We start from the raw sequence: 20,341 nt of genomic DNA, 5'->3' as shown, positions 1-20,341 counted from the left end.
TAACATCCTAAGTTTATAATTAAGGGACTTTTTATTTGCCTGTTAATGGAAGTGTCACACTCCCTACACGGGATCCGGCCTTTCTCCATCACACTTGTGGATTCACTGTGGGGTCCTGGCCTCATGTGCTTGGCATCACCAGAGTGACCCCAGGACCTGGAAATCTGTTGCCATGAACAAACTACCTGGGGAGACAGTAAGAAGCCCTCCTGGCCCACGTCCTTCAGCAGAACTCATCTTACTCGTGTTCCTAGGGATTTGTGAAACTGGGCACCTGGCGGGGAGTTGGCAGTGCTGGCTCCCTCGGATTTCTGGGGAGCCCTGGAGCTCCTCGTAATACTTGCTTTCGTATTTTGAATTCTGTAATTATGTAATAAGGACCAAATTGCCTTTGGAGGGCATGGCTCAGATTCAGCAGTGAAGTATTTGTTTGGGGTCTAAGCTGCTTCTCCTCTCCCACCTCATTGGCCTTTCCTCTTATTTATGAACACTGACCAGCCGAGGATCTGTTGAAACATCGGGGACAAAGGAAGATTCAGGGATTCAAAACAGCAAATGAGTCGAGTTGCTCATTTGTTTCCACCCACAGCAGGAATTACCTTTTGGCTCTGTCTTGGAACAGCTGCTCTGGAAAGATTGGGTTGATTTTATGGGTTTGTGGGGATTTAACAGCTGATGTTCATCAGAGTAATCCTAAAGTATCGGTAGGTTTCTGCATCCCTTCGGGGCCCTGCAGCCAACTGGTTTTCTCTCAGGTCCTTAAATTCGGGGGTTTTTGGAAGTTTTTCTGTCCTTTCTGTACACAGACCCCAAGTAGTTCTCACACTTTTAATGCTTTACAAAGTCTGTTCACTGTTCTCAGTATTGTGTGTGTTGGCTCTAATAATAGTTTGTAGCATTTTATTTATGAAGTTTCATGGTGTTATTGTATTGCATTTTAATAACCTGTGGAGATATTTGCACAGTGGCAATGAATTTTAAAAGCATCCATCCTACTTTTCTACATTAGAACTTGAGCTATGGAAAAGGTTGGGTAACGTGCTGAACTGAGTCAGTTAAGGAATTAGAAAGTGTGGCATTATCGTGGGGGAGAGATGACATAGCTTCATGATTATCAGCTTGGGACCTAGTGGCAGAAAATCGTCGGCTGATCTCCTTGCTGGAATATTCGAATATAAATTCTACAGGGGCATGAGAGTCATTTGCCAGACATGTCCCCAGTGCCCAGAACAATGATCACTATGTAGAAAGTGCTCTGTAGATTTTTGTATGAATGACTCTCAGCTATCGAGGCATTCTTCCTAAAATTCTTACACTTATGCCCTGTTTTATGTTGAAGCATCTCATTTGTTATCTAACAGAAAGATGAGTATATAGTGAGACTTTGAATTTTTGTTGAGTCTAGAAACTTAAACATTTTTAGACCTTTTTTTAATATTTATAAAATTTGCTCAGCTTGCTCAGTGTGTAGAGAACTAGCGTAGCCTGGCTGTTAGACTTCTGGAGGAATCATCATAACAAGTTCTGTTGCTCTGCTTTGTGACCTGCAAGTACCACATTGGCTCCCAGTGGAAATAAATAATTCATATTTCTTGGTTTTTGTGATCTCCGTTTCAGATCTCCCTCGAGTTTAGAAATCTGGCCGAGAAATATCAAACAGTGATTGTCGACGTCTGCCAGAAGATGGGATTTGGGATGGCGGAATTTTTGGTTAAGCAAGTGACGTCTGAGCAAGAATGGGACAAGGTTAGTGTCCCTGTGCAGCCATGTCGGATGCGATGCAGGAGGCAGTGCCCCCAGTCTTCCTGGAGTTCAGAACGAGGAGAAAGTTGGCCACCAGGTCCAGGTGTTCTGGTTTTACAAGCCATCTGTTGTGCTCGAATGTCTCGCCATAAACACATAATAAGGATTTATACTTTAATACTCAAAATAATCTTTGCCCTGGAGAGTTTATCATTAAGTTAGGCCAAAGTAAATGTAACTTCTCCCAGAGGAACAGACATTAATCTTACAAAAGTGTGTCTGACTTACTGTGAAATCTATTTTAGTTTGCTAAATGGCCAAATAATACAGAGATATCTGTAGTTTCCAAATCTTAAAAGTGAGGTTTTTGTTATTTTCCTCTTTTACATTACTGAGTATGTATGTCTGTATACATACCGTAGTATCTGCTTTGTTTCCAGGTCCATCTTAACACAAGATAGCCTTTAACCTGGTGCCAGCTTGGCCTCATTTGTTCAGGAGAAGGTGTTAGTTAAGCTGCTTAATTATCTGAGTTTCCTTAGAAACAAAAACAGTCCGTAAGATTCCAGAGCTGCTGACTCTGAATCGAGGTGTGTGGTGCTGAGCAGTGGACACCTTTCTACACCTTACTTCCTACTTTCCCAGGCGAAATGCTCAGTTTCCTGTTGCCACCCCTGCCACCAGTTCATATGGTGCTCACGTGACTGTGAATGTGGGGACCAGCTGTGGGAGACCCCACCTGGGTCAGGTGGTCCTCCTTAGGAGACAGATGATGGAAGGGGCTGAGAGCAGCTGATGTGGCAAATGAAATTCTAATGGCTTTTCTTGGTGGTGTTTCTCCCTGTGGCAGATGTGTGGGGTGTCAGCTGGTTGGGGTTGGGGGCTGGAGAGAGTGCTTATCTGGACAAAGCAACCTCACTGACTATGGGGACTGAAGTAAACACCAGAATACAGATGGGAACACGGGGTCTTGCCCACTTTCCATAGGAGTGGCATGCCTGAGATTTCTTTGTCACCCCGACAGAGGCAGACGTTTTAAATACCAAACCGTGTAGGTATTTGGTGTCTTTAGTGCTGGTTAGGCCAGGATCTCAGGAGGCTCTACCACATACTCATTGAGTAAGTGTGGGTCCCAGGTCTGGCCTCTTCATTTTTCAAGTCTCAAAACTTGCTGACAGCATCTTGGGACCAGCTGCTCTATGCTCCCCAAGGTAGCATGCGTGTGACTGCCGCTAAAACAGGAGTTTATGAATTGACTGATAAAGTGCAAACTCCTGGCCAAGAGCCGGGCCTGGTTATCTGTGTGGCAGCTTCCTTTTCTGCTGTGCGCATCTACTCAGGAAGCTTGTGTGGGTTGTTGGCTGGGAGTTCTGATCAGATAAAATTGAAAACTTCTAAAGATTGTTTTTTCCTTTCAACTTTGGAGGAAGAGGAATACTTCCATTTGAGGAGTATTTCTACCCAAAGAACTATTAAATAAACTGAACTTTCTCTTGGACAGCACTGGGGGTGTACTGGTATTTTCTGACTATCAGTAATTCTTTAAAAATTTCTTGTAGTCATTCACCGCTCATTTCTCTGTATCTGATCTCAACATAACTCTATTTTTTCCAGATTCTTTGTACTTGAAGTGCTTTCTCTTTGCCATTTCATCTTGTCCCTTGATTCGCCTCTGGCTTTATGACTTTCAGCCAGAGACATTCTCCTGTCTGGTCTTGGCCTTGCCCGCCTCCTAACGTCCCTCCGAGTGCCCCTTCTTTGCTGCGCACTTCTCCACCTGTCCAGTGGACTTGCGTCTGAGTGCTGCACTAAGTCGTCTTAGAATAACCTTCAGGGGAGGATAGCTTTTATCTTTTTTTTAACATTGAAGTGTAGTTGACATACAATATATGAGTTTCAGGTGTATGACATAATGATTGAGCATTCATGTACATTACAAAGTGATCACCATGATGGATCTAGCTACCCTCTGTCACCATACAAAGTTGTTACGATATTGTTAACTGTATTCCCTATGCTTTACATCGCATCCCTGTGTCTTGTTTTGTGACTGGAAATTTGTATCTTTTACTCTCCTTCCCGTTTCCTCCACCCCTTCACCCCAGGGGAGGGTAGCTCGGACCTACAACTTTTATGGAAAACAATGACTTGGCAGTTAAGAATTAGTTAATATCTCTTTTGAGAGTGAGGTGATTTTAGCAGGGTTGTTAGCGCCTGCCTCTGAAGCTAGACTGCCTTGTTTTGAATCCCTGGCTTCTGACTTGTCAGATGAGTGATCTTAGGCAAGGTGACCTCTCTGTGTCTCAGTTTCCACATCTGTAATGTGGTGGTAATAGTATGTGCTTCCTAAGATGTTTGTGAGCGCGGCATATGCAGAATGCTAAAAACAGCGGCAGAGGTGAGAGCAGATCGCTCACAGAGGGTGGTGGTACTTCAGAAGGAGGATTCTGAGACCTGCAGGATGTTGAAATGTCTTCGGGATTAAACTCTGCTTAGTATTCCTGTTTCTGTTAGAATGAATATTCCTTACTCCCTCATTGCCTTCACTCCCAGTGTTGGATATCAAAGAGTTTATTACTGTAATTGTTTGTTTTTTCAGTAACCTTTTATTCCAGAAGCAGGTGCATGTGCATTGTAGAAATATAGAAAATAAAAGTTTAAAAACAATCACACCAGTGAGAGACCAGAGGTCACTTTTGTTGAATCTTTGTGCACGGCCTCCTTGGCTGTCTTTTCCTCCTTACGTGTACAGACTGAATATCTGTGTCTTTGAACATGAGGTCTGTACTTTCTGTTTGGAATGTGCTATTGTAGCTGATGATCTCTAGGGTCTCCATTTTAGTCGAAGTTCTATTATTAAAGTACTTTAAAAATAATCTTTTCCAGTACTGTCATTATGTTGCTGGGCTGGTAGGAATCGGCCTTTCCCGTCTGTTCTCGGCTTCAGAGTTAGAAGACGCTTTGGTTGGGGAAGACACCAAGCATGCCAACTCCATGGGCCTGTTTCTGCAGAAAACAAACATCATTCGTGATTATCTGGAAGACCAGCAAGGAGGAAGAGAGTTTTGGCCTCAAGAGGTAACAGATTCAGGGGATTGGGGCAAAAGTAATTGTCAGCCTCTCTGAAAACAAACCGATAAACCCTTTTGGTTGCGAGTGACAGAAACGCAAATCAAACTGCCTGAGACAGTGTAAGAGAACAGATCGAATAGGTCGGTTGGCTGAGTCCAGAGGCTCACACCAGGAATCAGGGTCTGCCCCCTTTCTTTCTGTCTCTCGGACAGGCTTCTCCGAGGGGTGGGTATAACTACCAAAAAGCCCTTAGGAAGGCCTGGGTGGGGGCTTGTTCCTGCACCCACCACATATCCAGTCACTGTAGCTGGGGGCTGAGGACTTGGTCCAGACCCGGTTATGTCTGCTGACGTGTGTGGAGTTCATTCCCTGCAAGAAAGGAGGATTCTCAGGCAAGATGGAGCGGAGGCTAGGGACTAGGCAAAAACTATGATGTCTGAGCTCAGGAGAGTTTCAGTGTTCTTGATTAAATGTTTCTTATTTAGAATGAGATTGATCATCTTTTCAGATGTTCATTCTAAGAGACAAGTGTTGATCTTTGACTTAATCCAACTACTATATAGAAAATAGGCAGAAAGGACACCTAGATGCAAGGGATCCTTAGACATCTGGAAACCAGAAAAGTTAATAAAGAAAACTCAAACTACCCTGAGCTCAGACATCATAGTTTTTCACGCTTCCCAGGTGACTAATGTGCAGCCTGGGTTGCGAAACAGCTCTTGGCCGTGTGCTTCCTTTGACACCAAGGCTCAGAGCAGGGAAAGGGCTCCTCTAAGGACAGTCTGTGAGCCTGTGTGCCACCCTGGAAAGGAAGCCTCGGTCTCCCGGACCCGAGCCAGGGCCTGCCCACGCCCCGCACTGCCTCCCAGACCAGCCCATCACCCAGGTGCGGTTCGTCAGCACCCGCCCTGCAGTTCCGCAGTGTGTCACTGTCCTCGTGTGTGAAATCGAATTGTTTGTCCCACGGGGTGGGGGTGCGAGTACAAGGAGCTAAACTGCTAGCGCAGATTGCTTAATAAATGTCAGTTCAGCTAAAAACAAAAAAGAGCGCTGAGATACCTTCTTGTCAAAAAGCCGTAAGTTTGAGCAGCCCAGGGCAAGACGGGGAGATGGGCACTCGTGTACCGCAGGTGAGCAAATGCGGGCACAGCCCTGAGGGCGCAGCTTTGAAATGATGACTGTGGGATGATTGTAATGCTTTCAATTTACAAACAACTCTGAATCCATCCATATAGGACTGAGTGAGCTGTGGTGTATAGAAGCAGAAGAATAAAGCAAAAAGTAATGAAATGTGTTTAGCAATCATATTGTGAGTAATGATATTGGCATTGAAATATGGAAACTATTATAAAAACTTTGTAACATAAGTGCAGGTAGGTTAATTGCATTCATATCATTAGGAACCAAGATTTTCAGTCTAAGATAGATATAAATACAAAACAGTGAAGTTAAGCAAAAACTCCCATAATCGTGAACTGAATTGGATATATCAGTGTGAACTCACGATACAGTTTCTCTTAAAAAAAATGTCTATGGATGTAGAACTAATGAGTAAACCAGTAGTGATGTGTGTTTGGTGTCCTAATTATGGTCGGTTAATAGTGTTTTCCACTCTAAGGAAACGGAGGAATGAGAGGAGCAGAAGATACAAAGGTTAACTTGGAGCTCATTGGCATACCAGGAAGTAAGGGAGCCATCAAAGACAGAAAAACCCACAGGAGCCAGAAGGGGCCTTCACTGGCCATACAGGGGACACTGAGTCTCAGAAAGGATAAAAACCTCAGGGGATTGAAACAGCAGATATTCTTAAATTGAAATAAAAACTGAGCAGGAAGCACCCGTAGTGCTTTGTATGGATGTGCCACATTTTACTCACCCATTTATCCATCCGTGCACCTCTTGGTGAAAGTGTTGGTGGTGTGTTCTTTTATCAGGAGGCATATGATATCTAATTTTTGCCCACTTTGATGTTAACAGTCATTATGCTTCATGTCTGGTTCTGTTAATTTATTAGGGTTGCAAAATAGTAATTTTTTATCATGCCTCTTGAGATATAGTTCACATTCTATATAGTTCTCCTTTTAAAGTTTCCAGTGGCTTTTCATATATTCATGGAGTTGTGCAATTATCACCACAGTCAATTTTAGAACATTTTCATTATCCCAAGAGGAAATGCCATGCCCGCTAGCGGTCGCTTCGTTTTCCCAGATGCCCGCTCCCAGCCCTCGGCAGCCAGTAGTCTACTTTTCTCTCTCTGTGGATTTGCTACTTTGGGCCTTTCATATACACAGAGTTGTATATGTGGTCTTAAGTGGTCTTAACTGGCTTCTTTCACTTAACAAGTTTTCAGGGTTCATCCATGTGGTAGCATGTGTCAGGATTTCTTTCTCTTTTATTGCTAAATACTAGCCAGTTGTATAGATATGCCACATTTTATTTATCCATTCATCACTTGAGGAATATTTAGGGGTTGTTTCACTTCTTGGCTATTATTAATAATGCTGTGAACATCTGCATGCAAGATTGTGTGTGGACATGTTTTCATTTCTTTTAGATATAAAACATGTAGGAAGGAATTACTGATCAAATTAGCAGCTCTAACCTTTGAGAAGCTGCCAGACTGTTTTCCAAAGTGGTGGCACTGTTCGATACCCTACCAGCAGTGGATGAGGGTTCCAATTTCTCCACATCCTTGTTACACTTTCTGTCTTTCTTTTAACTGTGTATATGTACAGTTGACCCTTGAACAACATGGGTTTGAAGTGTACAGGTCCACTTAACAGATTTTTTTCAGTCAATATATTGAAAAAATTTTTTGGACATTTGTGATAATTTTTTTAAAAGTATTTTCTCTAACTTACTTGATTGTGAGAATATAGTGTATAATCCATGTAACATACCAAATATGCGTTAACTGATTGTTTATGTTATTGGTAAGGCTTCCCCGGTCATTGGTAGGCTATTAGTAGTTAAGTTTTTGGACAGTCAAAAGTTATACACAGATTTCTGACGGCCTGGGAGCTTTAGCATCCCTAACCCCTGCATTGTTTAAGGGTCAGCTGTATATACACTTCATATCTTTTTAATTGTGGTGAAGTGTACATGCTCTAAAATTTAACAATCTAGTTTTAGTATGGAAAGAGTTCAGTGATGTTACATACAGTCACCATACTGTGCACCCATCACCCCCATCCATCTCCAGACCTTTTTTATCATTTCAAACAGAAACTGTATCCCCATGAAACACTAACTCCCTATTCCTCTCTCCTTATTATCTATCTTTTTGATTAAAGCTATGCAGTTGTGTGAAATGGTGTCTCGGGTCATTTTGATTTGTAATCTCTGGCAGTAATGATGTGAAAAGCATCTTCTTATGTGCCTATTAGCCATTGTATATTTTCTTTGGAGAAATATCTATTCAGATACTTTTCATGAATACTACTAAAATACTTCCAGATATTTTTATTGTGTTGTTTGCATTTTAGTATTGAGTTGTAAGAGTTTTTTTATGCTCTGGATACAAGTCCCTTATCAGAGTATGATTCGCTGATACTGGGTTACCGTTTTCCTGATGTCCTTTGAAGCACAAAGTTTATTTTATTTATGAAGTCCAGTTTATTTATTTTCTCTTTTGTTCTTGCTTTTGGTTTATATGTAAGAAATTATCGCCTAAGATCATGAAGACTTTTGCCTACATTTTCTTCATGAGTTTATAGTTTTGGCTCTTACATTTAGTTATTTGATCCATTTTGAGTTAATATTAGTATATACTGTGAGGTAGGAGTCTGGCTTCATTTTGTTGTGTGGGTGTCTGGTGGTCCCAGGATTATTTGTTGAAAATACTTGTTTTTCCCCCATTGAATTTTTTTAGCACCCTTGGTAAAACTCAGTTGACCCCTGAATGTTATTTCAGTACTTTCAATTCTATGCCATAAATGAATCACTTTTTATTCTATTACTTTGTTTTCATTTATTAGCTGGACTGATTTTATAAGGAGATGCCTCCCTTCGTCTACATTTGGTTACTGAGTGGTACAGTTCATGTGGGGAAGGCCGTATATGTATTTTATTCTTTTATTTTCCTGGCTTTGAAGATAATGAATTGATTTTCTGTCATCCACACAAGGGGACCAGTGAGGTGCTTTTTGTTACTGCCATAAACTCATAGATTAAACCTACTGGATTGAGTTCAGTCTCTTTCATTCATGCTCAGCATTAAAGCTCAGAATGTCCCCTCTTCGGTCAGCTCAGCTCCTGCGTCCGCATGGTGGGTCCCAGTAGTCTGATAGCTTCCTTGCCATTTGGTATGTTCAGATGTCCTAAGCTCATTTGGTACATTTTTTGCCTGAGATCTAGACTCTTCCAGCTCTTCAAGAAGCCTGGGTTTCTTTTAATGGAAAATAGTGACTCAGGACCACACTTGGGCACTAGGGGTAGTTACAGCTCTTGGGGTGGTGGTGGTGGTGGTGGTGGTGGTGGTGGTGGTGTGTGTGTGTGTGTGTGTGTTACTATTTCCAGTTTAAACTCAGGACTATGAGATTGTTATATATAGGCAATGATAGAATTCATATACTCCATAGCTACTCATCAGTTTTTTCCCCACACTACAGATCCTACAGTCTCTGCACTGTGATACTAATGCTTCCACTACCAAGTAGGATTATTGAAAACAAAAGTATTTTTTTGGCATGTGCTAGCCTGCGCTATTTTTTATGGCTGTACTTCACATCTGATTGTCGGATCTGATAGCCATCACACACTAGGGTCTCGCCCCCCCCCCCCAAGTCTTTGTGCTGATGTCTCTAGTCATTCTGGTTGGTTGTTAGGGACAACCCTGAGAACAGTAATTCCCCAGGTTTATCGTATTGTAATAGTTTGTGTCCTTTATATGTGAAGGTCAGTTTTTCTGGATGTAGCGTTTTTTAGATTTTTGAGTATCTTAAATGTGTTATGCCTGTTTCTTCTGCTTTAAAGACACCTTTGAAAATCTAATGGTAACTTAATTTTCCTTTCTTTGTATGCTATGGGTCCTTTTCTTTTCCTTGGTGGTCACTGCCTACTGGACCCATTCCTGCTGGAGATGCCAGTTGGTGCTGTCCTAATTCTGTCACCCTTCACGTATTTACTAGCTGGAATTTCGGATTTTGCAAAAATGGTGGTGCTGGCAGTACAGCATGATTTTTGGATTTTCCCAAATTCTCCCCCAAAAAATTCAGCAGAAAGCTAAAACAAACATACCCGAGACCCAGGCCATGGGTAACACACACAGATGCACTGAGAGACGGAGCCAGCATGCTGCCTGGGCCTGTGCAGAAGACAGCAAGGGCCGGAGAGGCCCCGGAGGAGCCAGCAGCCGCTCGCCGGGCAGCGGGCCGGGCCCGTTTCAGGAGAGCTGGTGAAAAGGGGGGAGGTGTTCCTCTCTCAGTAGCGAGCGAGCTGTGGGTGCCTGGCCAGGCCCCACGGAGGAGCGGGAGTGGACTGGCCCCCTGGGCGGCCACAGACCAGCCAAGACTGTCTTCCCTGACTGTGTCCCATGTTGAGGAGTGAAATAAAACTTGAGCAGAGCAGGCCTCAGTGACACTAAGGGAAGGGACCAAATGCACAGTATGGGTCTTGTTTGGATCCTTCGTTGAACAAATCAGGTGGAAGAAAAATTTAAGGCAGCAAGATAATTTGAACACTAACTGGATACTTTGTACTAAATATTTATTGTTAATTTGTAGATGTGGTAAGATGTATAGAAGAGAAGTTCCTAGTCTTTTAGAAATCTGTAGTGAAGTATTTCTGGCTAAAATGATGTGTAGCACTTCAAAATATTCCTGGGCCTGGAGGGGGGACTGTAGATGCAGCAAGATTGGCTGGAAGTCAGGATGAAGCTGGTGGACAGGGGTGCAGGGCTTCCTTAGCGGCTTCCTCCAGGCTCGGCAGCAGTTTAGCTCCGTCAGCCTGAGTGGGTCCAGGTCAAATTAAAAGAGTGGATAACAAATTTGACTTTCCATAGAATCTCCTAATCCTTTTAGGCCCTTGCCATTTATTTTGGGGAGTGTATAAAGTTCTACTAAGTTCATTCCTTAGGAATCTTAAGAATTACCCAGGAGTAAAAGTAAGTTATTTGCTTGCTTAAGAGAATCCTCTAAATAATATCATTAAAAAATCATCAAATCAATCCCACTGTTAGTTGAGGATGTTACTTCACTTTTTAGTTACAGAATCCAAGGAGGTAATGTCTTACCACACAAACCCCACTCATTCCCCAGATACGCCTGCTGAGCAGTATTCTCATCAGAATTGGGAACATAATGTTAATCATTAATTATTTTGAGGCTCAGCATCTTGAGGGTGTTTAATGTTTAGTCTGCAGTACTGTCGTAGCTGATTTTGTGTTTGTTGGGTTATTTTTTTCAGGAGTAGATTAATGCTCTCTGAATAACAGGAGGCCTCTTTGGTCTGAGGTCATCAGAGCATGGCTTGGTACATAGCTACACTAATTGTCCCACAGGGACACTTTTCAAATGCTTACCCTACCTCCTAGGTGGCACATGGACCCTGGCTGGGAGTCATAAAGTCATTGCATGGAACTTAAAACGGACTTGATCTTGGTGAAAGATATGTCAGCGCAAATACGGACTTTACTGTATATTACAGTTCTTATTCACACAGATTCCCATATATTGCTTGTACGTTCTTCCCCTGTGTACATGTTGACTTGTGTTTTAATCTTCTTAACCTGTTCAGGTTTGGAGCAAGTATGTTAAGAAGTTGGGTGATTTTGCTAAGCCAGAGAATGTTGACATGGCCGTGCAGTGTCTGAACGAACTTATAACCAATGCACTACAGCACATCCCGGATGTCATCACCTACCTTTCAAGACTTAGAAACCAAAGTGTGTTTAACTTCTGTGCTATTCCACAGGTACGGAATGGAGCTAGTCTTACACATGGAAGGTGGAGGCCAAAGGGAGTGGTTTGGTGGTGATGGGGCTGGATACAACGTGCTTGCTGTTTTGGTCTGCTGCGTGCAGGAAGGTGGTTCCATAAAGCGATGGCTCTATTTTCTTTTGCAAGGGGGCTGGCAGTGTCTCACAGCACCTCCCCTGTGTCCCACAACCACCACGCTCAGCTCAGCCTCAAGGTTAAGTCTTCCCCATTCCAGAACCTTGCAGAACTTTCTTCCATGAATTATTCTAAACTAGTTAGATCCTTAAACTCACAGTTAAGTCTTGGACTTCGGCCTAGATTTATGGGGAGTGTGGGATAAAACACAGGTGAAGCTGTTATCATTAAAAGTCTTAATGAAGCACCTAACTTTTGCTATCTTTCTCCTAGACCCAGGTAATAGAACCTGACCCTATAGCCCTGGCTCCTTGATAGTCTAGGAGCCTATAGTTGTTAAATGCCTTTACCACTTATTTCAGCTTTTAACTCAAGTAAGTGAAGAAAGCCATAGGATTGAACTGATTGGGAAACTTGGTGTGAGCTTGTTCTGATTACCAGTCTTGAATGGTTGTTGGGACTGAAATCTGCGTGCCCAACATAGGTTTCCATCTCTCCTAAAAATAAGTTAACTTAAGAGCTTGGTACTCTTCCTCCCCTATTTTGTTTTTTACCCCACACTATTTTTCTTGCCAACCTTTTTTTTTTTTCTAAATTAAAGTATTGTTGATACATGATCTTATGTTCGTTTCAAATATATAAAACAGTTGTTCAACAGTTACCCGTGTTATTAAGTGCTCACCCTCTAGTGCGGTCACTGTCAGCATGGGAAGATGTCACAGAATCGTCACTGTGTTCTCCGTGCTGTACTACCTTCCCTGTGGACAGTTTATATTGTGGTTGCAGATTATTTTGCCCCTTTATCCCCTTCACCCTCCCCACCAACCCCTCCCCCTTGGTAACCATTAGTCCCTTCTCAGACCCCACACTATTTTTTAATGTATAATGATTATGTTCATTGTAGGAAAAATAGAAAGGAGAAACAGAGAAAATTCTTCCTAGATCCTAACTTTGAGATAATTTTTCAGGTTTGATAACCCATTGCTCTGGTCCGAAAAGGTTGCAGTGGTCTGTATTCTTCTTTTCCAAATAAAAAGGAAGTTTCTTGGCCGAACTACAGAATCATTTAAGACTGCAGAGGCCCCTTGGCCCTGCGTGTCGCGGAGACAGGGCGGGGCGGGAGGGGGAGGGGTCCTGACCTGCCCTCCTGGGGATGTTTCTGGGCTGGTTGCGTCTGAGCTGCGTGGCCCTTTGGTTCTTCCCACCTTGGCAGAGTGATGATTGCTCTTTTCCATGAAGTGAAATGAACCAGTTTTTCTCCCCCCCATGTTATTTGCAGGTGATGGCCATTGCTACTCTGGCTGCCTGCTACAATAACCAGCAGGTATTCAAGGGGGTGGTGAAGATTCGGAAAGGGCAGGCAGTGACCCTCATGATGGACGCCACCAATATGCCGGCTGTCAAAGCTATAATATGCCAGTATATGGAAGAGGTGGGTTTTATTTAACTACATAGATGCTCGTGGCCATTTTTGTGATTTAAATAATGTTCCTATTTCGTATTTGGACATTAGATGATCTGACTGCTCACTGTGTTAGGCTGTAGGCACGGGGAGACGAGTTGGTTTCCTTTGTCAGGAGAAGGCACCAGCCAGGCAGCGGATTGTCAGGGGGCGCAGTTCCCTGGCGAGAGTAGGACGCAAGGCTTTAGGGCAGAGCTTCTGAGTAGAATAGGAGATGCTGTGTGAGGCCAGCCAGGCTTCTGGTTTCTGGGCGAGGAGGGTAAAGCTGAGGCTGGTGTGTCCCATGTCGCGTCAGACCTCGGTCCACGCCCTCTGTGCCCAGTCAGTACTCCCAGGAGGTCACAGGCCTCTTTTGAGAAACCACAGGAAGAATTTCAGCAAAGGAAAACCATCGAGTTGCATTTTCTGAATTTTCTAATGCAAATATCATTTCAAATGCTGAAACCGTCCTATAAAACAACATGCTGTTCAAGTCAGATTGCCATCTGTGGAGGGTGTTAACATGCTTCGTTCAGAAGAATCTCTTCTTAGAGTTTAGAACTCTGGCTTGCTGGGTCCTAGAACAGTGGTTGTCGAATGGAAGCGACTGTGCGCCTCCACCCCCAGGGCATTCGGCAAGGGCTGGAGGCATTTTTGATCATCACACTGGGGAGGCAGGCGGCAGCTGCCATCCAGTGGATACAGGCCCCGAGACCCTTAGTTCTGTCCTTCCTGAAGACTGACGTGTACAGAAGTGCATGAACGTGGAGGGAGACCCGCTCCCCTCCCCGCCCCCAGGGGCTGCCGCGTGTTCCTCTGTCCCAGTGCCGCCTTCCCGGGGATGCGATCCGCAAGAGCGGCTCCATCTAAGCAGAATCCCGCAGAGCTGCTGTTTCCTGTCATTTCTGTCGCATATTTCCCCTAATTCTTCCCTGTCTGATTTTTGGACCTCAGCCTTTCTACCAGAGGCACTTAGAGAAGGTATAAGAGGCCAAATTGTTAAAAAATCCTAAATTCTTTCAGTGACTGGGTGAAAGGGTTCAGCCATTGGCTGGAATATCGCTGCCGAGGGGACTTGGGGCGGTCCGCTCGCCGTGCAGCCGGCGCTTATTCCGAGCTTGCTGTGTGCCTGGCATAGCGACCAGGTCGGTGGGTACTGTTACTACCAAGGGGACTTGAGGCTGGAGCCATAATTTGGACCCAGGTCTGGCTGATTTCAGAGCCGAAGCTGTTCTCTGTGGTGCTGAGAGTTTGAATTATCCTTTCTAGACTGAAATCATGCCACTTTAGGCTCTGTTTCTCCTTTTTATATAAATTAGAAAACATTTTGTGTAGTATGTAGTTCAGAGAATAGTTTTATAGTTTTAGTCTGATCACTAATTTTAGAAAATCTTTTTTTAATATAGGCATTTCCCTTACTGGATTAAAATTTGGATTGTATTTGTGTTTTTCCTTAACGATTGGAATTAAACCTTAATTGTGAATCATAGTTTGATTTAGGGTAGGGGAGGCCAGACTACAGCTGGCTGACCTCCTGTTTCTGTGAACCATTTTCATTAGGACATAACCACATCCATTTGTGTATATATTTACAGTGGCAGGATTGGGTGGCTGCAACAGAGAATGGCCCACAGAGCTGTGAAAATAATTTTTGGCCCTTTAAGAAAACGCTGTTGACCCGTGATTAGGGCACCAATTATTTTATTCAAAGTTCCTGAAATGCAAGGTAGTTTTGGAGGGAATGTTAATACTTAAGTTGATTTGGTTTAGAAGAACCTCTGAAGATTTCTAAGTCTTCAGTAGTAGAATATGACAATGGTTTTAAGTAAAATTCAAGTTGCAACTTTTTGTGTGAGGTCCACAAGTTGGTCTGGCTTTCTGCCGGTGTCCGATTCTAGCACTGACCCGGTTTCTCCTCTCTGACCAAGTCTGTCCTTTGTGGAATGGTAGGTGTGTTCTGTCAGGTGTCTGGCCTTACTGGTTGCAGAGGTGGCACGCCTCCAGGGGGCTTTAAAGACCTCCTTAGGCAACTGCGTGTCAGGGAGGAGTTAGGGCGAAGCCCACATCCTCCGGAGCGGGTGGAGCTGCTGCTCAGAACCAGCGTCCTCAGGAGCAGCCCCGGCCTAAAACGGCCCTGGGAACCTGTCAGCTGGTGAGACGCTCAACCAGCTATTTTGGGACAGAACCAAAAGCTCAGGCAAATAGCCAGAAGGGCCGATTTCCTTCTCTGCCAAGGTTGGTTCCTTGGCAGAGGCAGTGTTAAGCTGGGGCAGCTTGTACCTTCCACTGCGCTCGGCCCTCCCGCGCGTAGCCTTGCTCTGCAGGCCCTGTTGGTCCTCACCTCTGGGCACAGGGACGTGGGGCCGGCAGCACTGCCCACCTGGGCGCCTGCCAGCCCCTCGGCCCTCCTCAGACCTAGTGAATTGGAATCGGCTGTTAACAAGGCCCCCAAGAGACTCCTGTGAACGTGGAGTTTGAACGCACTGCCCAGTGTCACCCCGTCCTGCGCTGACCCCGCCTTTGTCCCCAGGAGGCAGCTTGAGGTCCGCACTGAGGTCCCTGCTCCTGTCTGTCTGCCCTCCTGCCCCACCTGTCCCCTCTCTCCCTCCTGCTGTGTCCTTAGGTCCTCTGCCTCCTCACCGAAGCCCTCCTCCCTGAGTCACCTTGCTGGGAGTCTGCTCAGGCGAGCTCGCTGTGACCCACCCCCGGGCTTTTACTCACCCCGCCGCCCCCGCCTGTCCCTCAGGGCTCAGCCTGTCCAGTGGGTGTGCTTCCTGTCATTTATTCTCATTTTTTTGTCAGCCTGCTGTGTTCTAGCTTTTGTTCCTAGCTTGTCATCAGAACTGGTCTTACTGAAGTGGTTTGATGATCTCCTGATTTACAAATAGAATGACCGAGTTTGAAGACATTTCCCTTGGTCCCCCTGTGTCTCGTGACAGTGGATCTTCTCTCCTTGAAGCCCTTTCTTCTCTGGGTTCCTGTGACATGTGCCTCCGGTTTAACCTCTTACCTGTCTGTCTTCTCCTTGCTTCTGCTCCTGCTGGCATTTCCTCGAATTCTGCCTTCATCTTTGTTTTTTCTCATCACACAAGAGCTTTCTGCCTCGGACATCTGTTCTGCGGCCATGGCTTCTTCCTTCACCGTGTGCGCATCACTCCTGCCTCGGTCACCCCAGCTCAGACCTTGGTCACGGAACTTTCTTTTTTGGTTAATGACATTACCAAACATCTGACCCAGGACCGCAGATTGCTGGGAGGCTGCCCAGAGTTCGCCTCCCCCACCTTAGCCCCACCTATGCCACCTTCATGATTTTGCACTTGTCAGGATTGCACGTGCATTACCCTCCCGCCGAGCAATTCTAGAAAATGTGCAGGGGTGCTTATTGTAGCATTTTGTTCTCATCTTCACTGAGCATGAATTCATTAAATTTTTATACTGTGCAGCTTGTGTTTTAAAAAAAGAATGTCATCATTTTGTAGGTTCTGGCATTGAGAAATGTCCATAGAAAATTATGTGAATGAAAGAAGTCAAATTATAGAACAATATGTTTGTGACCTACTTTTAAAATAAAATTGTGTATATGTGCAATTCTAGATGCATAATATAGAGACATGTGTTCATACATTATATATACTATGGTCATATTACATATATTTAGTACATACAGTATCTAGTACGTGTGTGACCTTTTGTGTGTTCATACAAAGGCTTATATGGGCATAGCAAGGGTATAGAAGTGACTAATCCAGTATGTCACTATATTAATGTGTATTATAGTTTATACTTTTGTACAGAGAGACTTACAGGGGCTTAGAGTAGGTGTAGAAGTAACCGCGCCAGCCTGTTCCTGAGGGGCAGTAGTGGACAGGAATTTTGACTATTTAGTTTTGTATTGTTTGTTGTACAACCATGACTCCATCATCTAAAAGTTTTAAAGAAATCAGAGGGCACGTTGGAGCTCCGTCCCCATCCCTGGCGCGCTGTGTAGCCGCCCTCTGCCGGGGTCCTAGGCGCTGCTGGCCTGCTCCATCTGTTCCTTGTTCTAGGACAGCTGTGCCTTTGGGCAGGAGGGGCGAAGGGGGACAAGAAGGTGAGATGGGCTGTGGGGAAAGGTTCCCCTAAATAATGAAAATGTTGAAGAAAACCTTATTTTTAAAAATGCCACTCTGTCCTCTTCCTCCTCTCTGTTTCCCCAGCCTCAGGTCATGGTCCTGTTCCACCTGAGCAGCCTCTACCTGGGTTGTCAGTGTGTCAGTGAACATTGGTTGAGAGCCTACCGTGTGCTGGGCAAGTGCTGGGCTGGAGAGAGGAAGATGAGGAAGACATGATGTCTTAGATGTACAGTCTAGTTAGCGAGACATGCAAATGGCTGGTCTCCGTGTGAGTGCTGAGGTAGGCGCAGGTAGGGAGTGGCAGGCACGTGGCCCAGACTGGGGTGCAGAGCAGGTTTTGCAGAAGACACAGTACCTGAGCTGGAACTTGGGTGCCGGGTAAGAGGGAGCAGGTGGAGGGCCTGGTGGGAGCAGAGAAAGAGACAGAAGCAGGCAGTGGCCCCACCTGTACAACAGGCATTCGTCACTAGAGGGTGAAGAGGGATGTGGGCAGCACAGGTGAGGCTGGAGGGGTGCAGCAGCCAGGCGCCACTTTAAGGGGCTCAGATCTCACCAGCAGGGGGGCGCCCGAGGCTGGAAAGCAGTGCCTTGACCCCTTTGATGACCACATGGAGGGCCGGTTGTGCGCTGTAGGGCCCAAGCATAGGAGCAGGAGCGCCCCTGGGAGGCTGGTACAGTGCAGAGGAGGCCTGGGTTGCAGTGGGGTGTGCAGAGGTCAGGGAGGACCAGGGAGTGCAGGGGACGTGCCCGCTCTGCTCTGTGCTGCCTGGAGCCCACACCACACTCGTGCCCGCTTGGGAGCTGCGTGCGCGCAGCCCTCGTCCTTCACCACGTCCCTCCAGGGCCCGATCCAAGCCAGGCTCTGGGGCCTTGGGCCTGTGAGCACGAGTGCCAGCGAGCGGCCCCTGCTCAGCCAGCTGGTGCTTCCAGTCGCCCCCCTGCTTTACTGGTGGGGGGGTCTCTGCATGGTTACTTGCATCTTCTCTGAACCTGTTTCCTTGTTGCTAAAATGGACAGCAAGTACCTGCCTATTTACAGCTGTAAAAAGTAAACACAGGTGTTGATAAAGTTCTCAGGACTCAGTAAGTAGCCCTTACCACGTTCTTCTTTCTTTAACAGATTTATCATAGAATTCCCAGCTCAGACCCATGTTCTAATAAAACAAGGCAGATCATCTCTAGGATCAGGACACAGAGTCTTCCCAGCTGCCAGCTGATCTCCCGAAGCCACTACTCCCCCGTCTACCTGTCGTTTGTCATGCTCTTGGCCGCCCTGAGCTGGCAGTGTCTGAGCTCCCTGTCCCAGGTGACGGAAGACTATGTCCAGGCTGGAGACCACTGATGTGCGGTCACCGGGAGATGGACCGACCTCTTCTTCAAGGATGGATATCGGCTTCTCCTTCTTTTCCTCCTGATTTAACCCCTGAAACACTCTGGACTCGGCCCTTTAGAAACTGTGCAGTTGAGAAGAAGGTGAGAGTAAGGGGAGGGACGTCTCCCCCCTCAGCCACCTGGTCCTTGCGGGTGGTGCTCACCTCCGCCCACGGCGGGGCCGGAGCACCCGTGGCTGCTGTCGGGGAAGTCACCTGTGGGTTTGCTGAGATTTCCTGTTTCACGTGAATACTGCCTAGAAATATAATTAAATGTATTTGATTTGAAGCAGCCTCAGAATACCTATCCTAGTAGAAAGTGCAGTGGATTTTCTTTCTGGTTCCTATTTTTGTCATCATCTTGTTTTCTTCAGTTGGACTGAATGTTTATAGTTGAGGTAACATTCCCTTGTTGCCCAAGGGTGCAGACCGTCTTATGTGCACGAAGGCTGGGAAGTGACATCTGAGCGTTCTGGTATTTCCTCGCTTAAAGGGAGTTTCAGAAAGAAAGGGCAGGACTGCCTCTGGCCGTGGTGGAAGGTGGGTGTCCAGTTATAAAGACGTGTTTGTAACACTGTTGAATTACTGTGCATCTGTGAAGGGCAGTTTACTTTTTTATTATTATTATTAAAGCAAATAGTAGTTTAATAAGGCAAAAGCTGCCCGCGGGCCAGCGCCAGAGGTGCGTCCCCCGGTGGGGGTCGGGCTGGAGGGGCTTGCCACTGGAGTTTACGCAGGGGCTAGAACATCTGTCAGGTAGGTGGGGATTTCGGAGAATGGGGAGGGGGGTTCCGAGAAATGGGGTGATGCTCTCTTTTTATCTAGATGGTCAGCCTCGGAACTGCCCTGGTGCCAACAGGCACAACTGTTAGTCTGCTAAGGAGCCTACAATATACGTTGAGGTAAAGTCAGGGTCAACTCTAGGTTGGAACCAGCCAGTTCCGGCAGGTCTGGTATTGATCCCCTCCCTCCCCACATCCCACCAGAACAGCTGACATGGAATCTTTAGAATATAAAGTATCCAACTAAACCGGCCAAAGTCCCCAACCCCCTGCTCATGTCTGGCTGGCTTCCTGCTCTAACATCCCCCTCAAGGACTGTGGACCCTTGAAATGTTTCGAGGGAGAGGGTGTCGGTCATTCATCTGTAGCTTCTTCCTGCTGGGGAGGCCACTGTCCCTGCGTGTGGGTTCGGCAGTTCCTTGCTGTCTGTCGGAGAGGAGGGGTCCCGGAGCTGTCTCAGCAGCGGCCGAGGTGGACAGGAGCTCATGAGAGGAGAGGGCAGCTGGGCCGCGGGGTTGTTGGTGTGCGTCTTCATCAGCATGAGGTGGGGGTTAAGATCCTCTGAGCAGCATCTGGAGTTGGATTTTCTGTAATCTGGAAGAAACAAACCTGATGACATTAAGAATGCGTGGCCCCAATAGGACTAGGAAGGGTAAGACCCCAAGTGCATTGATGGGAGGAAACTGGAAAGGCCAGTTTGGAGAATCACAGCCAGATATTCTTGAGGAAACCAGAAGAATTCAGAATGCAGTCCAGTTCACAACGAACAG

The 20,341-nt window shown here is 45.7% G+C and overlaps 1 protein-coding gene across 3 annotated transcripts in view; it reads left to right on the top strand.

Annotated features, from left to right (window-relative positions):
• Positions 1 to 19,078, top strand: part of FDFT1 (farnesyl-diphosphate farnesyltransferase 1) — a 31,045-nt gene extending 11,967 nt beyond the window's left edge. For all 3 annotated transcript variants that reach the window (XM_036889014.2, XM_036889013.2, XM_036889012.2), the window contains 5 exons: positions 1,618 to 1,746; positions 4,630 to 4,821; positions 11,551 to 11,727; positions 13,147 to 13,299; positions 18,540 to 19,078. In XM_036889014.2, the coding sequence (XP_036744909.1) occupies positions 1,618 to 1,746; positions 4,630 to 4,821; positions 11,551 to 11,727; positions 13,147 to 13,299; positions 18,540 to 18,761 (873 nt within the window). In that variant the 3' untranslated portion in view covers positions 18,762 to 19,078. The remainder of the gene's footprint in view (positions 1 to 1,617; positions 1,747 to 4,629; positions 4,822 to 11,550; positions 11,728 to 13,146; positions 13,300 to 18,539) is intronic.
• Positions 19,079 to 20,341: the final 1,263 nt, after the last annotated feature.

This window comes from Manis pentadactyla, chromosome 1 (assembly GCF_030020395.1).
Source record: "Manis pentadactyla isolate mManPen7 chromosome 1, mManPen7.hap1, whole genome shotgun sequence".
In the NCBI taxonomy this organism is placed as follows: Eukaryota; Metazoa; Chordata; class Mammalia; order Pholidota; family Manidae; genus Manis; species Manis pentadactyla.
This window is presented reverse-complemented; position numbering and strand designations above follow the sequence as displayed.